The 26,558-nt window shown below is 36.2% G+C and overlaps 1 protein-coding gene across 3 annotated transcripts in view; it reads left to right on the top strand.

Annotated features, from left to right (window-relative positions):
* Positions 1-26,558, top strand: part of CSMD3 (CUB and Sushi multiple domains 3) — a 697,991-nt gene that overhangs the window by 156,478 nt on the left and 514,955 nt on the right. For all 3 annotated transcript variants that reach the window (XM_086465685.1, XM_086465684.1, XM_086465682.1), the window contains exon 4: positions 7,803-7,997. In XM_086465685.1, coding sequence (XP_086321811.1) covers positions 7,803-7,997 — 195 coding nt within the window. The remainder of the gene's footprint in view (positions 1-7,802; positions 7,998-26,558) is intronic.

Raw genomic sequence — 26,558 nt, 5'->3', positions numbered from 1 at the left:
ATACCAGACATATATAATATATATCAAAAAATTGGAATTTTATGTTTATATATGGAAGGAAATGTTTGTCATTCTACAACAGCTCTGAATGTTTCAGGTGCCACCTAGTGCAGTTCTCATGTGTCGAAATCCCTTTCATGAGAAGAAAACTAACTTTTTTTTTGCCCTTTTATGCCGCTATCTAATGATATATCCATGACACCTCCCATATCCACATCTTACACTTCAAATTCCAGTTTTAAACCCCGAGTGATCCACTGTAGTAGAAATATTTTTTCTCATTTTTTTTTAAAAAACAAGTTGAAAACGTACCAGAAGTTCTCTGCCTTCAATGTTAAGACACAATTTGTGAAGAACCGTGGCGGGGAAACCTTGGTTAATAAGTCAGACATAAGGCATGACTGATTAGCCATGGGCATGTGTATGTATCCTCAGACTATATACCGGTCAGTTCAGATGACCTTTGCCAACAGGAAGCTATGTTGCGTACTTTCTTTTTAAGACTAGCCAGTGTCTAGTTCATAATCATTTAAACCATAGATCTTTCAGGTTAATCTTTATAACAGTTTAAGAGTCAATTCACTTATTAGCAATGCCTATCTGTCCTCAAGTGTCAACTCTAACATTTCTTCTTAAGTTTCCTTAAAAGTCCCAGTATTGTTCCACAAAATGTGTTTTATTTCATTCTGTTCTCTGCTTTCAGTATTCCTATCATCTTGAATATAAAAACTATACATCTTCCTAATATTTGTGTTGTGTCTTGCCAAATGGAACCCTAATTTCAGTAGGAATCTAGATATGACAGTACATCAAATATATAGGATTAATGACATTTATTTGACATATTTATCTACACTTGTCTGTGAAATTTGTATGGAGACACTGTCTATATGATACCACACAACTCGTGTGTGCTCTGACATCCTCCTTTGGTAGGTAAACTGCTTTTTCCTAAATTCAGTTAGCTTTTATATCTTTGGTTACTGTAAATTCTCCAGGTAAAGACAGCAGTGAGGAACAATGCAGCATAAGGCAAAATAAGGTGAGGCATTGAGGCAACAGTGGAATGAAAATAGATAATACTATGAGATATTTCTTACCATAACAATTCAGAAATTGAAGATGATAGTCTTTTGTGTGACTCTAAAAAGCATAGTAAGAAATACATATTGCAGAAGGAACAGTGCTACAGTTTTAGGGTTTAGGATTATTTTTTATTTTAAACTGTCCTGGTCTCTGAAGTAATCTTTGCTCTGTAATTACAACAGCCTCTTACTAGCTGCCTACAGAACACAGCTATGCCAAAAAAGTGCTCAGAATCACTGCAGTCTAAATGGAACAATCCTGTTATGATTCATATATGGACATATCTACACAGCTATTGCATGGCAGGCAGGGTGCATCTGTCTGGGCTTCATCCACCTGGGAAGCTGAAGGACTACCACATGTGGCAGATATGGTACCTCAGGCTTTGGACTGTACTGGTAGGGTTGCATACTTTCAGAACAGTGTGGATGGAGCAATCTCTGTGACATAGTCTTTTCACCAGCAACTTACACCCTTTAAAACACATTCTTGTAGTCTCCAATGCTCTTTCTTAGTCCATACACTATGTGGATCTACCTGCCAGCCATACTTGGTGTTTAACTGGTGCCCTCAGCATCTGTACAGGAATTTATTGCAGCTAAAGCTTTAATTTATCAAAGTCAAGTGGGGTTTGGTAAAGGCAAATAAGCGTGGCTGGTGCTGTTAACTGTACAGCTCTCCTAGCTAACTGTTTGGTCTTTAGCTGTTTCTCATTCCCTTCAGGTGACACTTTAGAATTGTGTCTGATGGGGACGTGTCAGATATAGCCATATCTACTGATGTTTATGGTCATCTTTCTGTTGATTTCACTTGGTGTTGGATTATGCTGTCATATGATAAAATTGGTGACTACCCTTGTCTTTTTGCATGGTCTTTCAGCTCTCTAGTGCTGTTCTGTGTCTTCATCTGATTTAAACATATTCTGAACAATCTATTGCAAGTGAAGGGAATGTATTGCAAATCCTGGACCTTTTCTTGTATTACATTTGTCATGCTCACTGTATCGACATTACTACAGTACTACAATTATCACTTGTTTCCTTCACTTATCCTGGAGGGTTTTTTGCTGTATGCCTTGTTGCTGTTGCTCTCTTGCTTGTAGAAGAACTCTATTAATGCACTTCTAATTTACTTAATGTTGAAATGGGTTTGTTCCTATAAAAAAGAGTATGACTTTAATGCTATAAATAGAAATATCCTTGTGTTACTTGCAAAGGTGGCCAGTGCAGCGACCGTTTCAATGTACTTAGAACCAAAATCAAACTCATTATAAAAATCTACATTTAATGTTCCCTCAGGACACAGTTTTAGAAGACACCCTTGTGTGGATTTACTTCAGGTGGCTAAATCAGGGGGTTTACTTCAGGTAATCAAGCTCACTGCAGGGGGGTTGGACTAGATGACCTTTGGGGGTCCCTTCCAGCTCAATGCATTCTATCACTCTATGATTCTGTGATGGTTTTTTTGGCATAAAATAACTTCAAAGGGAAGAAAAAAGCAAAATTATGTCATATATAAAAAAATAGGTAAGAAACTATGCAAGGTAATTAGCTGTATTATCTTTAATGAACAGTAGAGACCCTCAGTGAGGTTACTATTACAAAGATATTGTCTATCAAGAAAGAGCAACTGAGAACAGGAAAAGAAAAAACATTTTACCTCTTTCTCTTTAGGAAAAAAGTAAATCTTTCACACACTCCCTCTTGCCCACTTATTCACAGATAGATACAAGAATATGTCAGTCTCTTCCAATTGACCCACATAAAATGCAGAAAGCAAAAGAAAAACTTCAGAGAAGTTTTGGTTGTTAGACAAACTGATATTTCTTTTGCTGCTGTAAACAAATGTGTATTTCAGTATAGTGACTCATCATTCTGCACTTGTATCTTGAGGTGAGAGATCTGTTGGAATCAAGGAATAAGCACTTTTCTTGTTGAATTACTACAAAGAAGAGACCTGGATTTCAGGAGAGGGGATTTTTTCATTTAATCTCTCTTTTAATAAATCTGCATTGCTCATAGTAGATCTTTCAAAGCATTTATTTAGAGTGTTTCTTTCTTTGCTTTCTGCGCCATACATACTTGTGCAGTTACATTGCCACTTAGATATTAAGATTTTAATTTTTTCCTTCACTGCATTGATATTGCCTACTCTATTTTTTTCTTGTGGTATCCCTCACTCTGTAAATTGAAGTGAGACAGCTATGTATATTTCAATATGCATATAGGAAGACAATGGTATTTCTATACTCATCAGTTAATTTTTCTAGTCCCTTTTAGATCTAAATCTAGACCACTCCTCAACTGTCTACATAGTAAAGTGAATGAGGACAGAATAGAAAAGAAAGTAAGCAAAACATACATTTTGAGAAAGAAGGCAAAATATTATGACATAGAAACTATGCATCTAATTTATTTTTTTAGTTTACAAAACCTTTGGAAAACTGTGTGCAACTAAAATAAACCATTACAAGATTTGATATAGGTCAACTTTGGACAACTGAATTTCAAGCTACTTAATATCGTTGAAAATATATCATCTTTCCTGGTATTTGGGACCCTTGGAATGTACAGCACTCATTATATTCACACATATACTACAGGCAGCACTTCTAAAATCAGTCTTGAGTCTTCAATACCAAAGCATTCTTGCTTATCAATAAGACAAACTGCATATGCATCCTTGTCCAAGGGATATCTGTGTACAACAGTGTTCTAGTATTTCCAGTTACTCCAAGTCCTGTCCCACGAGACAGCTGGAGTGGTCCCTAGAATGGTGTGTTCCCTGGACCCTACTCAGGTTTGTCTGGCAGAGGAACTACTGTTTGGAACAGCAGACACAAGTGAACAAGCATTCTAGGACTAGAGCCATGCAGCAATACAGGGAGGTATCCAAACTGACATAGGGATACCAGAAGTATGCAATTTCAAAAGTAATAAGTGAAACTAGTATTAGCCTCCATTGGGATATTTCATGGGTTTTTCAGCTTATGAAGATATACACTTGGTATCGACAATGTTTCTCACTGTAGGCTGGGGAAAACTGGATCATTATGAATTGTAATAGCTGTGAACAACTGTGATAAAGATATGAATCAACCCTTTAAAAAAAGACAAAATTCTTTATGTTCCTAAATTTCTAATATCAGATTTAGTGTGAGAACATTAATCTTCAGTAGAGAAAATACAAAGAGTTTCCACTGAGCTGAATGCAATGCAATGATAGGACTAATGTATTTTTTACTGGGATGTTTGCAAATATTTGTTCTGGATATTTGCACATCATATTATAAATTTCATGCTCAAATAGTTTATAGAGGACAGGTGCTGCTCTTGATTTTGTAAATAGCATAAAAGAAAAAAAACTCTGACTAAAAATCTGAATAAAAAGAAAGTAAATTTGAAATTTCCATATCTGGTTATGACTTGTTTCTCATTGAGTCGATGATGAGAAAAAGAGAGGCTGAACTTTTGCCAGCCTTATTTTTGAAAGTATTGTCACAAACAAATTATATTTAATGTGATTAAATTTGAATAGCTTATTAGTTAGTATTTATAAGTGGATGAATTTCTGCTAATTAAACTCTCCAAAGGAGTATGTCCATTGCTGCTAAGACAAATTCTTTGAGGCATATTTTACCCACAGCCTTTGAACAGAATTTCCATTGACATTAATAAGAATTAATGAAATAGAAACAATGAAAAGCATTGAAAGGTATTTTGATCTTGGTGTTTTATCATCATGTAAAAAAAAAGAGGACAATTAAGTTCATACATACCTTGCTTACAGATGGAACCTTGGTTTTAAAAAGCATTTTGGTTTGTGCAAGCAAACAATGCACATGATTTCAGAGATAACTGACAATTAAATCTAGCACAAAGAAAATTCTTACTCAAAGACTGAAACAATTGGGACAGCTTGCTTTGAAAAGGAGATGAGCAGCAATACTCAATAAAAATGTAAAAAAGTATGCTGATGTAAAAAAATCAGTTATGCTTATTTCCAGACTACAAATTAAAATGTGGCTAATTTAAAATGAACTACTTTTCCACACATAATGATATGAATATCACTACTGAATATCGGAATGTCACTGAAGTCAAGAATCTGTGCAGAGCTGAACAGAAATTACAATCTGGTTTAGCAATTCCTGTGTTCCCTGATAGATGACAATCTCAAGGCAGCTTTAAATGGCAGGGAGTTGGCATTAGAGTGTCACATTCAGTTTGAAAATAGATACTGCCTATCAAAGAAGACTAATTCAGTTATCTGGTGAGTTACACACTCCCCCTCAAAATAATGCACTTGTATATGTTCAATGAAAATACTTACAGAAGAAAATAACATTTTAAATATTACAATTTATTTTCTACTTTGTTATCTAAACTCAGGAACAAAATGACTTAGAGGGTTAGAAGTACTAACATATTCACAAGCCACTTTCATAATATTAAAAAGTTAATGGAAAATGTCAAGTATTCTTTTAGATAAGTCATATAGTATTGCAAGTGGAAAATGAGTTTTATTTTAGAAGGAGGGTGATTTTTAATTAGTGCTTTAAAGTATAAATAATTTCATAAGAATATATTGCCTTATGTGGGTAATTCTTGATGAGGCGGCAGTAAGAGTAAAGCAAGCAATTTTGGGCATTGACTGTTAAAGGCATCGCTAATCTTTATATTCTTCATCCAAAGACAGGGAATCTTTTTGTGACCTTTTTACAAATCCCGAAGAAATACAGGTCTCTGAAAGATTTCATCTTCTTGGAGAAGCCAAAAATAAAAACACTTTACAGGCAGAATTTTCAAGTTAACATAACATGACTCCTAAGATAACCAAAATCCACAGTATGATATTCTTACCTTTATTTTGACATGTATGATGATAAATAATAACTGGAGTGCCCTTGAAAGCCTTTAAAGGATTTAAGAGAAATTCCTTTGAACAAACACGCAGGAGTTAACTGCAGTGTTGCCTTCTTTGTAAAGCTTGCAAGCAGATCTGAGGACAGGGGAGATTTGTTGGAGGACAGAACGCTTAGCTTGACAAAGCGGCAGTAAGAATATCAACCATTTAGGTGAGCTTTGAAGCGGCCAAGATGAGACAGGCTATCTCCTTACTTCTCTGTTGTGTCTTTGTGCAAGGCCATGAAAGTCAAATCCAGATCCACAGAGTTTATGTAAGTGTAAGAAAGCAATAGCAATGATGACATCAACAACTAATCTGTGTATTTAACATGCTCACATCAAAACATGGTATAGCAAGTCTTGCAGATGAACAAATCGTTAGCATATATTTTATATATAGCATATATATGCATAGACATGTATAGCATATATAGTGCATATCTTTATATATGACTATACTGTATTCTTCCTTTTAATAACTGTTTCATATTTTGGTTTATGGCTGGTATCAGAAATCTAATAATATATCGTAGTTCTTGACATGAAAGTTTGGACATGTAACGTATCTCATGAGCCATACTGCTTGTTTTGATAACCATTTATACCTTTTTTTCTTTAATTGAAACCTAATATAACAGTTTGAATTCTTTTTTCCATACTGTATTTAAATATATTTTTATATATATATGTGTGTGTGTTCCTGTGTGCACACACTCTTAAGCACATCATGGATGCAGAAGAATAATTTAATTACATAGAAGTAAGGAAAACAAATTAAGACAAACCATATATAACTTTTCTGTTCTTCCATCTCGTTTCCTTACCTTGTAGATTAGGGAAATTTACTATGAATCAGGTTTATCTGATTCGCCTCTTCCCTTAGCATTAGGCTGATAAGTATACTTGGTACAAGCCTTGAAGAGCTCAGGATCAGATTATTAAAACTCTTTTGCTCACACTTGTATAAAATCTACCTTTTTATGTCCATTAACTAAAGGACTTCAGCAGTAAATGATGGGAAGTGGTGTAATCAAGCTATTTATGATGATGAAACATTATTCAAAAGGGTACACAGTTGGAGTGTGAGTACCACCTAGTAAAACTGAACTCTAATTAATGTCCTCAGAGATCAATCTAACAGCAGAGCCACAATCCATTTTGGCTTCTCAATGGTTTAAAGTTCTGCATTAGAGGAGAAGTCACCCAGATCTCTGGTATTTCCTGTTTAAATTAACCAATCCTTCACTCAGAAATCAGTTACTCACAGTATCTCAGCACTTTTGCCTCATTATCTAAAATCTATTAAATAATCTGATAACTTCCTGATCATGCTCAGGCTTATGTTTGTTAAAACCTTCTCCTAGTATTCTGTCTTGAGTACTTTTATTTATTCTTCCAAATTTTGATTGATTCAAATCTGATGTTCTTTCATGTCTGTATTACAGTTTTGTTTATTGTTTTGCATCTGTGTAACTTAAGAGCCAGAGATATACCAAGTGCCTTTGTTTCCTCTTCCTATGTAATGAGTTCTTTGCTAGCAATTAAGAAAAATGTATGAATGTGTCTATAGCTGGACCTTAAGGAAAACCTTATGCTCATTTTTGTATAGCATTCTACCTTTGGATATGTGGTAGCAGATACTTAATAGACTAAGTCAGTAACAGCTTTTCAGTGTTAAAAGTTGTATAATATTAATGAAAACACACTATCTGCTCAAAGTTGCCATAATTTTTGTGTTCTATATTCTTCAGCAAAATGCAGTATTGATTTATAAAAATATTATAAGTAATAAAAATATGTCTTTTCCAGAATTACAGAGTAGTTCCTGTGGCAATCCAGGAGTTCCACCAAAGGCTATCTTGTATGGTACAAGATTTGATGTTGGTGACAAAATCCGATACAGCTGTGTAACTGGATATATTTTGGATGGCCACCCTCAGCTTACTTGCATAGCTAACTCTGTGAATACGGCGTCGTGGGACTTCCCTGTTCCTATCTGTAGAGGTAAGAGAAATGCTGCAGTAAAGCTCTTGAATATATACATTGTGTTTATTAGTATGAACAACTTTCAATCTGTTTTAACTATTAACTTTTAGACTGTGATTAAAGAAAGAAAAGCCTTTTGAATATTTTGATCTCTTGCTCATATATATGATATATACCTACTAACTTTTTAAGTCAATATCCTATTAAAATTATATTTCTTTTATTTTAAAATATATATAACAAGACCTAGAAACCTAGTAATAAGTATGATATCCATGATCTTGAAGAAAATACAAAGTTATTACTAATAATAATGTTTTCTATTAAAATTATTTATAACTCCCAAATCTTCTGTTCTGTTCCCAGAAAAAAGCTAGCTAATAATGAAGATACACAACCAAGGCATAAATCCAAATTTTGTTAATGGAGATGATAATAAAAAAGATTTGATGAGAATATGTTAACCTGCACAAAAGTTACATTTCTAACAAAGTAGAAGGCTAACAGACCATTGTTCAAATTCTTGACCTTCCAATTTTGAAATGAATTGGCATTTTAATAGTGGGGGTTATGCTGAAACATATCCTAGGAATGTGACAGATTCTTGATTTAAGTTTTAACACCAGGCATAATGGCTTAAAGGCTTGATGCACCAAATTACTGTTAAAGTATTTTTGGTCTATGACGATAAAAACTATTTATTTTCAATAGTTCCTGCTATAAGTCTATGTTTGACATCAGAAACATCTAACTTTATATTTAATACAGAGACCTTTGTGGTTCTATTCTAATGAATTTGTCCTAATTTTGTCTAATGCAATTACTCAACACAGAATTCTGCAGAAGGTTGCTAAAGGTGATTACGCACTAATGAGCTTCTTATCTCTTTCTCTCTGTTTGCCATGGAGACTTTCTGATTAAACACTCATCTTTAAAGAGTTCCTTTGATAAATGTCTTATTGTTCCCTACCAATGATCATTACATCTAAAACAGAGAATCCTGAGACAAACGAGTAAAATAGTATATAATTTTGAGAGGATATTTGTAAGATTTTTTTTTTTTCCCAACACTAAACAACTGGAATACTGGTTTTTGGTAGATGGTCAGGTCTCCTCCAGACATGCATATACTAGTTGTTCATTTTGGTATAATTGGTTGGATTGGGGAAATACAGAGTATTTCAGTGCCATGACATAGGAAATGTCATAGTCTGATTTCTTAGGAAAAAACCCTCAGGAATAGCACAAAAGTATACTTTATTGAATGTTACTTCGGGGTTTTTTTGTCTGTCTGTTTTTACCTATGGGAAATTGAACAAAGCTCTGAACTTACAGCATATTTAGATGTCAGCAAAGTTAAGCTCATAAATGTCTTTAGATCATCTGTGTGTAAAGTCATTGTCATCTGCCTTTTGTAATTCAGAACAAGTAATTTGGGGAGCAATATTTTTTTTTGGATCATTCCTTTTACTTTGGCTTCACTTTGAATGAAGAAATCAGAAGGTCATGCTTGTGTTTTAGCAATGTAATTCTTATGGATTGATGTCTCAATGAGGGGAATTGCATTGGAATGAATGGTACTTCTTGTTGCCAGAAACATCCATATATGAGACCCTTTTACATGCTCATGGTTTAAATTTGGTGCATATTTGCTGATACAACAGATATCAACACTGATATTTGTATTTTTTTAAGAAACATATTTTTGGGCCAAATTTTATTCTTTAAGAAAAGCATTATTCCTCAAATGGCTTCCTTTTTCTTTACTAGTCTCCATAGGATTGTATCGCAAAATCAGCACACATACCTAACAATTGCTTTATTTCACATCCTGTTTCTCAGTGAACATAGTTCAAATGCACAAAGTTTTCCCCTGTCATTTGCATGTTCTGACATTCATTAAAATACTGTAATTTTCATTTGATTCACTAGAAGTGCAAAAATAACTTAATTAAAAGAAAACTAAATTGGATTTATTGTATTGTGGTCAATTATACTGTGCACAACCCATGACCAGTTTTTAAATAAAGTCTTCTTCCCTAACAAATTAATTTTGATAAGGTTGTTTTCAACTGTGAAACATGACAGCAGCGTTATCATATCATCTGTTTCTGAGGTAATGTTTCAGCTCACAGTTTCTCCATAATGCACTAAGCTAAGAATAATTTACCGAGGCTAATAAATAAGATTACATTTATATATAATATTGTCATTCTATAAAGGTTATAATAATTAGACACTTTCATAATCAAGGAAGTATTCTGATTTTTGTATTTTTAAAGTTTTTCCTATTCCAGGGTAAAATAGATGTTGTAAGAATCTTAGCTCTAAAACTGTGGGGTTTTTTTAGAAATTTTTAGAAATTTCAAAACCAGAATATAGTTTTATTTGTATTCCTAGAAGTTCTATTAAAATATTTTCACTATTTCCTGTACATACAGCCACATAATATTTGTGACTATAAAACTTCTGTTCATATTTTTAACAAGATGCTTTGTTTTTCCACTCATTTGAATTGATATGTATTTTGGTCAGAACAAGACTGTACGTACTTTTTTTACATTGACAAAATGCATTTCTGGTTTTTTGATTATTTATCTGGGAGGACATTGAGTTATCTTTTTCATATTTTGTCATGACAGGTAAAAGACTAAAGAGATTGTCATTAAATTCCAAGTCTGGGAATTCCGTAATTCCCCTGCAACACATATATATGTACATATAAAGATATGTTTATTCCTACCCATCTTTATAGATCTATTCTTAATTTCTTCTTCCTCAGTGGATTTATTCAAAATAAACTGGATCAAGATATTTATAAACTCATATTTTAAAAAGTGATCTAAGAGGTGTCAAAATTAAACAATACTCAGCTCACTATTGAAGTATTTTGCTATTTCCTGTGTGCAGAACCCATTGGAGAGGACAATTTAATTGCAAGTCACTAGTATAATTCTGTGACTACATAGATATATGACTATACAAATTTCCACTACATGAGGTAAGTTTTAGGTCAGATAAAACAGAGGGCATCTTCAAATGAAATAAAATTATACCCAAGAGTCTTGTACACTTTCATGAAAAGGTACATCTGTTTATATACGGCCTATATACTAGAGAATTTTGAAAAAAAAAAAAAACAAACTTCAAATAACCACCAAGAAGTATTCATATAACAATGTAGCCATTTCACAGACAGATAAATTTGGTTGCTTGTAGGAAAATGATTTTATGACATTGTGGCAAATAAATAGAACCTAGTAACATAAACAGCAAGGAAGCTGACTCTGCCTTTGTGTCTTTGTTGTAAGCTGGGCTTTGTAGGCTGTGGAGAGAACAAAGCCGGAGAACTGCACTTGATGCCATGCAGTGCATTAACTTGTGTAACTGACAATATACACAGAGGAAAATAAAGTGCACTAACTGAAAAGCAAAAATAAATTGTATCTCATGGGGAACAAGCAGGTTTTTTCTCAAGCTAGTTCTTATATACAAACAGTTGTTACTGCTTTTTCTTGGGAAAAGCCCCAGTATAGCTGTGAGAGACTGGATAAAAACCATGTTGGATTATTTAAACAAAGTTGAAAATAAAACCAACAACTATATTTTGTAGAATTATGTATTTGTATATAAGATTAGCATTACTAAATATATAGTGTCTGTCAAGTGGAACACACTGAAAATATACCAGCAATCATAATGATCTAACATAATACTCATTCCTTAACCAAACACCACTCTCCATGAGAGTTTGAAAGGCTTTAATACATTAGATTCATGTCCAAAACCTGCGTTTGTTTATTTATGGTAATGACGGCTGCATAACTAAGTTCTTATGAACAAGTGGAGAACTGGAAGTACCCATGGTGCTCAACTGTGAAAACTTACAATATGCAATGAAGTGCTACTGTAGTAAATGTAGTAAATTTAAAAAAAAAAAATTACTAATTTTTAGAAAACGAGCTTAGTATGGAAACTTTTTTGACAAATGATAATTCAGTTTTATTAGGGTTTTTTTTTTTTTTTGTAATCAGTCTTTAAATGTTCAAAATTATACAAAAGATCAAGATATAGTTAAGGGCTTATGAAGCAATACAAAATATCTTAAAATGTGTTTCTTGCTTATCCTTTCATTAGAAATGTATATATCCAGATCAGAATATTCATCAGAGCATCAGAATCACACTTTCATTTGGTTTACAAAGTAATTAGCATTCATCAGCGCAGTAACTGTTTAATTTGGAAAACAGGCCTCTTAAATTACATCTCCCAAGACTGTATAGAGGACTGGGGAAAGCAACAGAACTGAACTGTTTATAAATAAATGAAATTATGTTTAGAAGAAGAAAGAAAGTATATGTAATTATTCCAGACAGGGAACGTTTGCAGACCGTTGTAGTTCACACAAAAGGAAGGAAAAGACAAGACATAACAATGCACTATCTTGCTATTTTTCTTGGAAAAAGTACCAATAAGATCAAAAGATAGCAAAAGATTGTTATAACAATTGATACAGGCAATGAAGAGGAATAGAGAAAGACCAGATTTTAAATTCAAGAAAACTAATCCAGTACTGAACAAAATAAAACTTCTTGAACCCCAAAATGTTTGAGCCTAAAGTTGTGTTCAAGGCTGGGAATTAGGACTTCTTACAAGTAGGTGGAAGTTAGTGGGAGTTGTTAATGAAAAGCTTGAAACACTGTATATATCTCCTGTTTTCTTAAGAATTTTCTTAAGCAAGGGCAAAGGACACAGAATTAAATGATGTATTGCCCATATTCATATATACTACTGAAATTATATTGCAAAATCGTCATTAAGGACAACATAACAGTGAGAATTATACCCGCACTTGAAAGGTGAGATTACTCTGAAGGATCAAGATAAGCAAATGGGAAGGAGGAACTTGGAAAAGTAAAATGCTGGTTTAGGCTGATAATTGACAACAATTTTAATAGCTTGTTTTGGTAATATGTACAGTGCAGTCATCAAGGCACAATACTAGAGGTGTTAATTCCAGCAAAGCACCAGTCTTTCACATGTGATTTAAAACTAATTTCTAATCAAGTTTATTTCTTAGAAACCCCTAAAGACTATTTTAAGAGGAGAGATGTTAAATGTACAACTCTAACTAAAGTCCAGTTTTGGCTAGTAAATTCTTATGCTAGGTAATTGTTTCCCTATAACATCTTACATTCTTCTTAGGTTAATTTTCTATGTGGCATTCCTGGATAAATCCTTTCTAGTGATCAATTAGCATAAATAATATTTGTAGAATAATATGAGATACTTTGAAAGGAATTACTGATAAATCCCAGGTTCATTAAATCAATTACTAAACTGCTTAATACAAAAAGCTTTTGCTGCCCTGTGCTTTTAAATAGACTAGTATATTTTCTTCAGATTATTGAAATTATGGCTTGATAAAACTTTCTGTAACTCTCAATTTCTGCCTAAAATTAGAATCTACCTGGGTATAAATGGAAATTTTGAAAATATTTTTCAGTATCTAAGTAACAGCTTGCAATCCCTGATTTATAACTCAGTTGTAATTACATCTGGAAGGCAGAAGTCATAACAAACTACTTTTCTGAGAAGTCTTTAAAGCCTATCAAATATTACTCCAAGAGAACAACTGATTGCCAGTAGTGTTTTTGCAGGCAAAAGATTTCATCATGACATTTTAGCATTTTTGAAGACTGATTATTGATTCACCTATGGTACATGAATCTTGGTCTTCAGCATTAATTAATCTTGTTCTCATCGTTGGCAGGAGTGTTGCTGTCTATTAAGACAGCATTGTCTCTGTCTTGTGAGATAGATTGCAAATCTGTAGTCTGCTTTTTAACTGTAGATAATACTTAAAATTGTCCACTGATGAAGTCATCCGAAGATGGTTCAGCTGTGTTACAAAAGTAAATTTAGAATTTCACAAAATTTAGTCATCTTCTTATTCAGCTCTGCAAATTCAGAGGTTAGAAACAAACTGCTATAAATTGTTGCCGTGATTTAAGCCCACCCAGCTGGCAACAAAGCACCACGCAGCCGCTCGCTCACCTATACCCACTTCTCGGTGGGAAGGGGAGGAGAAAATACAGGAGGAGCCCTCCTCAGGGGGGACTCACTCACCAGTCACGGTCACGGGAAAAGTGAGACTCAACTTGGGGAAAACAACATTAATTTAATTTAAACAACCACCACCACCAAGGATAATGAGAAATACAACCAGGTCTTGAAAACAACACGCCTCCCCTCCCCCCCCCCCCCCCCCCCCTCCGATCCCTTCTTCCCGGGCTCAGCTCTGCTCCCTCTTCCCCCCCACCAGCGCAGGGGGCAGGGAATGGGGGTCACGGTCCGTCCGGCACAAGATGTCTCCGCTGCTCCTTCCCCCTCAGGGACAGAGGCCCTCGCAGCCCTCCCCTGCCCCACCGCGGGGTCCCTCTCCCGGCAGACAGCCCTCCAGGAACGGCCCCAACGCGAGTCCTTCCCGCGGGGCCGCAGCTCCCCAGAACCCCCCAGCGCGGGTCCCTCCCGGGGCTGCCGCCCTCCCACCCACGGGCGGCTCCAGCGCGGCCGCAGTCGCGGCTGCTCCGGGCCCGGGCCCTGCTCCTCCGGCCTGGGCTCCTCCGCGGGCTGCAGGGCGACCTCTGGGCCACCGCTGGGCTGCAGGGGCTCAGCCGCCACCCCACCGCGGGCCGCAGGGGAACCTCTGCCCCGGCACAGCTCCCCCTCTCCTTGCCCTGGCACAGCTCCCCCTCTCCTTCCTCACTGACCCGGGTGTCCGCAGGGCTGTGTCTCTCCCATCCCCCTCCTCTCCTCTGCTTATAAACAAAAAGACACACAAAAAACCTTCCCCCATAGTTTTTTTCCACTTTTAAACAGTTACTCACACGGGCACCAATTGGTCTGGCCTTGACCAGAGGCAGGTCCAAATTTGAGCCAGGAGAGCTTCTCGAAGCCTCTTACAGGAGCCACCTCTGTGGCCCCCTTCCCTGCTACCAAAACCCTGCCAGAAACAAATCCATCACAACTGTGTTGACACTGAAAGGGCTTTTAAATCTAATATTTAAGAAGCTGTAGCAGAGGTTTACTACATGTGTATGAAACATTCCGTTGTATTTAAGGTGGCCAAGAAAGGCCCAATAGCACAGACTGAATCTCTTACAGACTAACTGTAATGAACATGTAGGTCACAGGTCTGCTTTCTTAATTTATTTGTCTTGTATGATGGCCTACTGAGTTTTGTTCAGAACTAAACTTTTTTTTTTTTTTTTTTTTTAATCAAACATTTTAAATAATACATAAGCTACTAGGACTTTATCAAAATGTAAAAACCTGCAGCATCTACACCACTTAAAAACAGCTTAAGGTGAAATGACCATATAAACAGATGTGTTGAGATGGGAAGGAGAGATAACTCAGGAGAACTTCTTTTTCTTTGCCTCAGTGAATTGACACAGTATTTGGAGCAAAGATTTATCCTTCTGATTTATTCTGCAAGAAGCTTTTTCTGCTAGTACATAGGTAGTGTAAAGCCTTGCTGTCTATGCCCAGTTGTTACCTCAGGTTGTCTTCCAGGTAAGTCAAATTCAGCTGTAGATACTGGGTAGCTGAGTGGGGAGGAAGTCAACTTCTATTGAGCAAATGTGTTGATTTGAATCGGAATTTGTCACGGACCAAATACAGAGCCATGGAAGCTATATGATGGCCTGTCTGGCACAGTAATGCCTTCTGAAAGGCTGTACAGAAACCATATTCAAGAATAAGGAGAGGGAACAGAGAGATGTGGATGAAACAATTTAATAGTGCTAGATAAAAAGGAAAGAGATTAATTTAAAATACAGGTAACTGGTGGCAATACTTATAAAACTGCAAAGGCTATACGAAGTAAAAAAGACAGGGAACTTGGATGTTGAAAAATAATATGCATTGCTAAATGAGAATTCTTCCAATTAACTTAATAGTGATGGCAACAGTCAAAAAAGAAAATAATAGGGAAGCAGGCGAGACTAAGGATTTGAAGGATGATGCTGCAACAGAGATACTATACTATAAGAAGGAAAATATTTTATAAGAATGTAAGAATTTTGGAAAGGGAAGACTTTATCTAGGAAGCCCACTATCTGACTTCCCTTTAAGTATAAATCTGAATTAATTTTGTATATAGGATCCATAGTCCCTTTTTCCCATCCTACCTTTTACAGAACTCCTAAAATGACTCTGGAAAAGCATATGTAAATCCAGGATGATATGCATCTGTACATAAATCTGTCTTTCAGAACTGTAGTTTTCAGGCATTTGTTCTATCAAATTTTCTGCCTCTCCTAACTCTGGAGGTATCCACAAGAAAAAACCTTTGCTTTAAGTATCATAAGCTAATGTTGCTTTACATTACAGTATTTCTTCAACAGTGCAGCTAATTCTTAGATTCCAGATGCCATTTCTGATTTTGGTCAGCAAGTTAAATTATTTTACAGTTTTTCCAAGCTCTGTTTACTGGAAAAACTGCAGGTTAATCTGTTTTTGCAGTATCATCTTCAGTCTCTGATAAACATTGGTGTTTACATGGCTTGTTTCTCCATTATGAATACTACCTTCTACTCACCAACTAGCATCTTAGCTATATTGCTTGGCCTAAGGTTCATATGTGCATAGAAGAGCCAGACAAAAAGGGTCATGTATCCTGAAGTGCTAAGCATTACACTGTATGTTAATTCTGTTTGTTTTATGCTATTGCATATAGATTTACAACCATCCTAATTTCAGTTATCTTTGGATTAAATTTGTTTTTGTCTCATGTCTACCCTGCTATTTGCAAGACTACCTGCCATTTTGAACAAGGATGCTCTAATGATCTTGTTATTAGCCAAATAATTTTCTCTCAGACATAAATTGCAACACTGCATATTATCTGCTTTGTGCCAGCACCATGGAGATGGTTTACAGACATTAGTGATTCTGTAGCCCTCTAGTCCCAGAATAAATTAATGTATAATCTGCACATTGTCAGCTCAGGAGTTGGCAGGCTTGGTAGACTCTGTTGCACTTCAGCTGTTTCCTGGCTAGGGTAGCACACAGAAAGTCCAATTGAGAGATTTTCTAAATGTGCACAAATAATTACACTAAAAGCTCCCTTTTCTGTCATCCCCAGTATTTCACTCTTCCAATCTTTCTTCTTCGTTGTACCATCATTTGCATAACAGTCTTAAAGATTGATGCCCCACATCAAGAAGCTGCTAGTAAAGGGCTTTGCCATCAATATTTAGATACATTATGAACAACAGCCTGAGACTTATCAGCAGCTCCTGGAATGTTAACAGAACAAGTGTATTTTTGGACAGTGTTCAGGTACCTGTTAGATAAGAGCTTTCAGTTAGTGGATCAATATTACAGACATTTGTAGAAAAATATGTAAAAAGTGAAGGTATAAATATAAGCATTAAAAATTAACAAACAAACTTACTTAGGTTAATGATTCCTGTCATATAACGTGTAAACTGAGGAAAGAAATTGGAATTCTGGAGCAAAAATACATTTTTCTTTTGAGTTGCATTCCCCCCCCATCATCTATTTATTTAGGGAGTTCTGAAGACAAACTATTCATGTCTAAGTGTAACATTTGTCATAGCTACCTCCAAAGATTTCATGTTGTTAAACTACAATTTCAGCTTCACATGAAGATCTAAAGCAAACCAAAATAGCAAATGAAGATAAATGAACTGATTAAGTCACAGACACTTCTAGCAGGTAGGTAAACAGTCAACACATATTTTCAAGGTCTCGTATCAGCCCCCCCAGGGTCTGCAAATCTTGGTGCAATTTATTTTGTAACACTATAGATTAAAAATTCAGAAAACAATCAACAATAGTTAATGTGAATAAATATTTGACAAGCAAAGCAGAACTGCGCAAACCGAAGCCTTTGTAGAATCTGGAAATCAGGAGCGCATAAAAACTGTTTTGCAGAACTGGCTAATGAGGTTGAGTGTGAAAGTCCATCTAAGAATAAGACTGAAGTATAGGCTACCCCAAAGAAAGCAAGGTACTCAAGACAGTCCTGTCTGAAGGCATAGGCATCAGGCAACTATTTACAAGTGCCTGAAGAGCTGATATGTGCTGTGTTTCAGGACTCAACTCCACTGACAGCAATTCTAGGTTCACTGTGTATGATGGGGTGTTTTTCATACATGAAGCAAGCCTAACATATTGTACATGCATATGTGTATATGCAGTTTATTTCTTCTACTAAATATGCAGATAAATGCATAAAAATAGAGAGTATTCTCACTGAGCTTCTATACAAAAAGAAATGCTGCGTTGCTTGTGTAGACTTGTCTTGACACCAAATGTGTTAGATGGCTGGGTTCAATTCAGCTGGAGTAGATTTAGGAGGGTTTTTAGAGAGTCACTTGGAATATTGTGTACTATATTGCTTCTTAAAATTTGGATTGCTTCCTGTCTATATTATTTAATTTATTATTTACATATTTTATATATTTTTATATATATATTTATATATTTAATTTTTGTGCAACTGTAGAATAGGTGGAAGACAACCTAAAACATTAGTTTGTCCTTCTGTTGTATTGTTTTCCTTTTCTGTATGAAATGTATCCTGTGTACTTCTCTGTCAATATAAGTGTGGTATTAAGTGAAGAGCTGTACTTAAAAGCATAAAACAAGTTGTTGCTAGACAATTAGGAAGTCTTGCATTATTTGATTACCAGCTCCCTAGAGGATTCTACCCATCACACTGGCACGGTTTCCATGGAAACAACAACCCTATTAAAGCCTCCAAGAATTCCTGTCTTTCTCCAGCTTCTCCCCCCTACCTCTGTTGTAGCTATTTTGTGTTGTGCATAAGTGTGTCATTTCAAATGGTTCAACAAATGGAAGAATTTCATCCCCTCATTACATGGAATATATTGCTTTCCATAATAAGCTCTGAAATTCTGTGGACCAAATGTTCTGTCCTTCTGCTGCTGTCCTAATTTTAGGTAGTTTTGATTAGGGGGAATATGGCTATTCATTTACTGAGGGTGAAGGAGGAAAAATGACCAAGACTGCTATTTTTCTGTTATAATTTTTCTAGTGACTTTAAAAAAAAAAAATTTAAAAAATCAAGTTTACTTCTATGACCTGTGACTTACATCAGCTTACTAACTTATTTACTCTATCTCTCAATTTCCGTAGTTCTTGAAGAGTACTAACACTCGGAGTGTGGGTTTTTTCCTTGGACTGAAATGTTTGCATGTAGACATTTCTGCTGGGCTCTGAACTATGTGGGTTATTATTAAGGTGTTTGATGGCAACTGCAGACAAATAGTACCTGCAAAAAAAGATTGTTTAGCTGAGGAAACATTTTAATGAAAGATTCATTCAACAGGATAGCAGTAAATACATTGTGAAATCTATCTTTGTAATGGAAATGAAGCTGTGTTATCTTAGTAACCGAAGCATCATATTCTGCTATGGGATTTATGAAAAATAAGTTTAAGGAAGTCTGCTGGTTTTTTTGCATGGCTTTTTGCATTTCTCAAATGTGCCTTTCTTCTCATGATAATTCATTTTCATATTATGTGACTAATTCACGTAACAACAACTTAATATTTTTAATTTATTTTATGATAGTTCTCAAAATGTTTAGATGTTAGGAAGGCTGTTTAATGACCAAAGAGTTAAAAAGCTTCCTGCAAGATCAACTTAAGTGAAGCTACAAATTGGAGTGGTGTTTAGCTGGATTTGGAATAGGCAGATAGGTTAAGGATTCCTTCAACCATTTTTGATATAGAAGTCTACATGTTGATTAGTTGTCTGGACTACATTTAAGGCCACAAGGGGGAATAAAGCACTTATGGTCTGTCCAATGTTCACTGTTAAAATAGATCATAGAATCATGACATCACATAGATTGGAAGATGCCTCTGGAGGCCTCTAGTCCAACCTTTTGCTCAGAGCAAGGTCAACTACAAGAAGTTGCTCAGGGCCGTGTCTAGTTGAGTTTTGAATATCTCTAAGGTTGGAGACTCCAGACTGTTCCAGAGTCTGACCTTACTCATGGAAAATTTGTTTTTCCTCATATTGAATCAGAATTTCCCACATTCCAGCTTGCGTTCATTCTCTCTTGTCCTTTCACCGTGCACCGTTTAGAAGAAATTGTCTTCATAGTCTCTATACTTTGCCATTATGTAGTTGAGGACAACAGTAAGATCTCTCCCAAATCTTCTCTTCTCCAACCTGAACAGACCCAGTTCTTTCAGCTTCTCCTCATGTCATATGCTCCAGACCTCAAATCACCTTGGCAGTCCTCTACTTCACTCAGTCCAGTATGCCTATGTCTTTCCTGTTGTTGTGAGTTGATCCTGGCTGGACAGGTTCCCACCAAAGCTGTTCTATCACTCCCCCTTCTGAGCTGGACAGGGGACTGAAAATATAAGGAAAGGTTCGTGGCTGAAGAATAGGACAGGGTGATCACTCATAAATTACCAATTACCAGTTACTGTCATGGGCAAAACAGACTCAACTTGGGGAAATTATTTGATTTATTACCAATCAAATCAGAGTAGGATAATGAAAAATAAAACCAAATCTTAAAAACACCTTCCTCCCACCTTCCTTCTTCCTGGGCTTAAATTCGCTCCAAAATTGCTCTGCCTCCTCCTTGCCAGTGGCACAGGTGGACAGGGAATAGGGGATGAGGTCAGTTCATCACACGTTGTCTCTGCCGCTCCTTCCTCCTCAGGGGGAGGACTCCTCACACTATTCCTGTGCTCCAGCATGGGGTCCCTCCCACAGTTCTCCATGGAGACAGTTCTCCATGAACTTCTTCAATGTGAGTCCTTTCCACAGGCTGCAGTTCTTTCACGAACTGCTCCAGCGTGGGTCCTTTCCACAGGATTCAGTCCTTCAGGAACAGACTGCTCCAGCGTGAGCGCCTCTTTCCATGGGTTCACAGTTCCTGCCAGGAGCCTGCTTCAGTGCAGGTTTTCCATGGGGTCCCAGCCTCCTTCAGGCATCCACCTGCTCCAGTGTGGGGTCCTCCAGGGGCTGCAGGTGGATATCTGCTTCACCGTTAACCTCCATGGGCTGCAGGGGGACAGCCTGTCTCATTACGGTCTTCACATGGGCTGCAAGAGAATCTCTCCTCTGGCACCTGGAGCACCTCCTCCCCCTCCTCCTTCACTGACCTTGGTGTCTGCAGAGTTGTTTCTCTCACTTATTCTCTCTCCTGTCGCTGCAGTTGCAGTCGCCATTACACATTTTTTTTCCCCTTCTTAAATACGTTAGCATCACAGGCGCTACCACCAGTGCTGATTGGCTTGGTCTTGGCCAGCGGCAGGTCTGTCTGGGAGCCAGCTGGCATTGGCTCTGTTGGACATAGGGGAAGCTTCTAGCAGCTTCTCATAGAAGCCACCTCTGTAGCCCCCCTGCTACCAAAACCTTGCCATGCAAACCAGATACACCCATACTGGTGTTTTATATCAGATGTGGTGCACCTTAAAAGTGCCTGTTTCTCATAAATGATTATGAAAAGAGGCTAAGGTGACTAGCTCAAATATAGAAGTCTACTATGTATGTATATCAAAAGTTAGGGGAGATGTCCAGTTCCGTGTGTTAAGTGGATTCTACAAATGGAAAGAGAAAGAAACTGCTGGAAAAATCTATCTGAAAGTACCAGACTATGAATAAGGAGAAGCATGAGAGACGACAAGAGATAGTAGGCAAGAAGATTCTGAAAAATGGAACAGACAGTTTTGACACTGTTAATGGGAAAAAATGCACAACTCAAAGATGGGACAGAAGATAAAATAATATGTAAGAAAATACAGTAATCACAGAGTATTGATAAAAGGAACAAAAGAGAAGGTGGAAGCTGAGGCACTAATGAGGGAATGGAGAAGGTGTACAAAAGGATATAAATATATACAACTGGAAACAATCTTAAATTTTTCCAGAGCAACAGCTACTTTTATGTTTCCTTGCATGTATATGAATCCATTTTGAAAAAAACCCAAACTTTTGAATATGAACTGTGTAAGTCTGCATTTTCTTTTCTCTTTTTTCCCTGTCAGACAACATATGATTATATTGGGAGGCTGCTTCTTTTCATTTGCTATAACCATTGTAGTGTGTTCTGCCAAAAATTGTACATTCCTGTTTGCTGAATTCAGTTAAAGATTTTCAGTGTGGCAAGAAGAAAAACATGAAAATTATCTTGTTCACAAACTAACAGACTGAATGGCAAGCAATCTAATTGCATCAGAGAGGCTTGTAAAGATTTGTTGATTACAGCATAGTATGTTTATAAAAAGAAAGTAAAAAAATACAGCAAGATAAACTTCATGAATCTGCTGTATTTTTAATGAAGTATTATATATTTGCTAGAAAAGTCTAACAAGTCTTATACACTTTTCATCTGTGTTCTTCAAATAATATTCATAAAGATAAAAGTGCTGAGTATATGTATAATATTATTTAAATACAGATAATATTTACTTATAAAATACATAAATATATATTTATATAAAAATTAGAATGGAGTTACTTTCTATATGTATCTGTGATCTCGTGATATGTTTTTTTGAGGTAATTCAGTTCACTCATATTTTTGAAGTGGTATTACACAGGCTGAGAACTGCACTTTTGATTTTTCACAAGTTCTAATATTTTAAAAGTGTAACTTTTAATCTTAATTTTTAATTATTTCTGCAGAAGTATATTAAATTCCTGCATCAGAGAATGGGGTAGGAAGAAAGTAGGACATGGTTCCAAAACAGTAGTCATCCCCATCTACCTGAGGTTATTGTAGACTGAGAGAAATACAAGCACTTATAAAAACAACTTAGGTTTAGAAAATGAGAAAAAAGTAATGAATGGAGCTGTAAGTATCAAGGATTTTTCAACATTTAAAATATAAAGTATAAAACTATTAGTTCTATTCAGCCACAGCTCTAGTCCTTCAAAAGCAAGCAAATAAATACAAGGTAAAAATCTTTAATTTCTGTGGTAGTGGTTCACCATTGCACAAAAAAGTAATAAAAATATTGAATACTAGAACTTACAAATTTTGTCTCTCTGGTGCTTTCCCTTCTGTGGGTTTTCAGTGCCTAATAGCATGATTGTATTCACACTCCAGTATTTTCTGCAATGGAAGCAGTGATTTATATCTAACAAGCTGCCTATTTTCATGAAAATCTTAGCAATGTTTTTCAAAATGTGTCTTTACTGCAAAATTTGATTGAAGTTAGTCTATAGATTCAAAAGCTGCTGGAGTGGGAAGAAGGCAAGCTGAAATTCTTAGTGTTTGTATAACCAATTCAGCATCAAGTTTCAACAATGCCGTCCTGGGTTTCTCTTGCATTTTGCTATACAAGTAATCATATGCAGTATGTTCTCCTAAGTATAATGTTTAATTTATATGACAATAATTTATGCCATTGTTGAATTATTTAACTTTCAGGTAGTCTGCATTGTAAGGGATGTGTTTTTCTTTGATTCTAACTGTTACACTGACATCATGATGAAAATAGCATGTTATGCATTTTATTACTATATTATTACATTGTGTGTGTTGCAAATTGTCACTTAATGCAAATATTCTGGCAGCAAATGAACTGTACGACTTTACTCAGACAATTTGTTTTTTATTGTTAATTTTCTGTGCTGTTTCTCTGCTGAAGATGCTCAGACACATAACTGGAACTCACATTGTGTCAGCATTGATATTAAAAACAGATTTATTTTAGATCTAATCTTTTAAAAATCTTTTGGTATGAAATGTAGCATATTGACCTGGTTTTGGGAGTTTTTTTTCCTCGTGTACCTCTAAATACCTTTACCGAGCAAAAATCTTGGTTTAATAAATCCTGTGTAATGCCTTTGGTCCAGATGGAATTGCAAAATCTGTCCATCAGCACATATAGCATGCCATCATCTTCATAAGCAATATGATCTAGCAAATATTGGATGAGAAGTATTGCAACTGAATATTTAAATATGTCCACATTTTTACTTGGATGCCTCCTATGTGCAGCTACAAACACCTTTGCCCCTTTGGTGATCACATTGCTCACATACTTCTCAAAAATGCTTGTGTGTTGTGCCTTTCTATGGCAACACAACATCACAAAAATGCTTATAGACTGCTGGTTATGCTGTTACATTAGTTACACTGTTTCAGTGCACTTATATTGGGGCTCAAGGTAAGCAGATACTAATTATTATTATAATATAACTATAATAATTAATGCACTTTTGATTTATACATATCCTAGATCGCTGCTCTAACTACAGGAGTTGGAGGGGAAAAAAAAGGAATTCTAGCTCTCCCACTGACTTCCCATCTGGTATGAAGTTGGTGATACTGAGTTAAGATGTCCATATTCATTCCCTTTGATATTTATTTCACCCAGACACTTCAATAGCATGATTCCATTGTATTCTGATATTCCATTTTCAACATGCTACCAATAAATAGTGATGGATTATCGCATATGATAGCAGGATACTGTAAAACCCGATTTTAATTACTTTTATCAGGAGAGCACTTTGGTAGCAACAACAGGTATTCAACTTTTTGAACACCTTGAAAAGGTTTTAAACTTAAGACAGAGGATACTTCACAAGGATTTATAAAATGGAATAGTTTAGTGTCTTGTATTTTGAAAAGTTGTATCCTTTCAATAGGATCTCTGCAGTTCAAATGAAAACCAATGTGAGCTGAAGGTATAAAACTTCTTACCTGCTGTACTGTGTTTAGCTGGCATGGAGTTAATTCTCCTCACAGCTGCCCGTATGGTGGCTGTTTTAGATTTGTGACCAAATCCGTGTGGATAATACAGCAATGTTTTAGCTATTGCTGAACAGTGCTTACACAGCATCAAGGCCTCCTTCTCTGTTTCTCACTGCCCCTACCTCACTCAGTGGACGAGAGACTGGGAGGAGACAGAGCTGGGACAGCTGACCCCAGCTGACCAAAGTGCTATTCCATACCACATAATGTCATGCTGAGCAATAAAACTGTGGGGAGATGGTGAAGTTTTTTCAAAGTATCCACTGCTCAAGGACTGACTTGGCACTGGACGATGAGTTGCATCACGTGTTTTTTGTTTGTTTGTTGGGGTTTTTTCCTTCCCTTTCCTCCTGCCACCTGCACTTACTAAAACTGTCTTTCGACTTACAAGCTTTATCACTCCTGCCCTTCCAGTCCTCTCCCCTATCCCACTGGGGGCCAGTGAGCAGATGACTGGGTGAGGCTGACCTGCCAGCTGGGGTAAACCCACCGCACCTGGTTAGGGCATTGAAAGTTTGGAATCTGATGTTTTCGTTGAAGTAATCTGTACAGTTCATTTTTACTTAATAGATGCAAAATAAAGTCTGAGATGTATGTAGGCATCAATGCCAGAACATGTATCAGCAGCACGTGTAGCACATACCCTGTTTGAGGATGAATAGGGGAATAAAGGATGAATATGGCAATAAAGACAAGTTTTTTCAGAAATAAGAATTCCTTTCTGTGTTCTTTCAGGAAGGTGCTTTACTATAAGGTCTGTCATCAGGGACTTCAGAGTTTTAATTCTGAGGTTGATACCTTTCTGGATATTTGCTCTTCAACTCAGCTCTGTTTCAGTCTGGGAAGTGCCTGTAACCGTAGTCATACAATTAGATACAGACTGCTGTGACACTCAATATCAATAAAAGTATTATGATATCCTTATTTGAAAACAGAATTGGAAAGATGTGTTATTTTTTGTCTATGATTAGCTCAGTTCTGCTATCATTGCTTTTTTCACAAGTTCATTATTCCATGTTTTTGCATATATTTAAGTCCTCGTAATTGAAATGATGTAATTTTTAGTAACTTATAACATGCTACTGAAAATAAAAGATAAACACTTGGACCATGATCCAATCACTTTCTAAGTCTGAAGTAGTAAAATGGACACCAAGCTGGGATTTTAGGTTGACTATTACATATGCACTCTGATTTTCCAGGAAAAAATCTATAATGATTTTGGGCACCTATCTCTAATGCTTTGGATTCCTATCATAAACCAGAAGGGCTCTGAAGGTGCTGTTACTACCTGTTGAGCAAATGACATGTGAAATAAGATGGATGTATATTGTAGGCCTTAATGACTCTAAAGGAATGGCTCTTAAAAAGAACTGTTATGTGTAACTTGTTTGATTATGATGAAGGCACATCCATGCAGATAACAAAGGACATGTGTGTATGTATGTGTGTATTCGCTGTGCAATTTGTCATGGGGGGAAAGAAACACCAAAAAATATAACTTGCCAGAACTCAATCTTACAAGCAGAGCAACAGAGGGATAGATGGGTCAGGGTAGCTTTTATCTTACTCACACTGATATACACTGTGATCACCGCTCCAGAGAGATGTCCATTAAGCCCAGAGAAGGCAATGCTGGCTCCAGCCCATGTCAGTGCTGGTGCTCGTGTGCAGTGGTTTAGCTTCGACACAGAACAGCTCCACTGTGAGTTCTTTCCTTCTATGTGACTTCGTACGGCTGTGTTCAAATGTTTCCATTAGATCTCTACAGACAAGGGTCTTTGTAG

This window comes from Leptosomus discolor, chromosome 5, assembly GCF_034619465.1.
Source record: "Leptosomus discolor isolate bLepDis1 chromosome 5, bLepDis1.hap2, whole genome shotgun sequence".
NCBI classification, from domain to species: Eukaryota; Metazoa; Chordata; class Aves; order Leptosomiformes; family Leptosomidae; genus Leptosomus; species Leptosomus discolor.
Note: the sequence above shows the minus strand (reverse complement) of the source record. Positions and strands in the feature narration are given on the sequence as shown.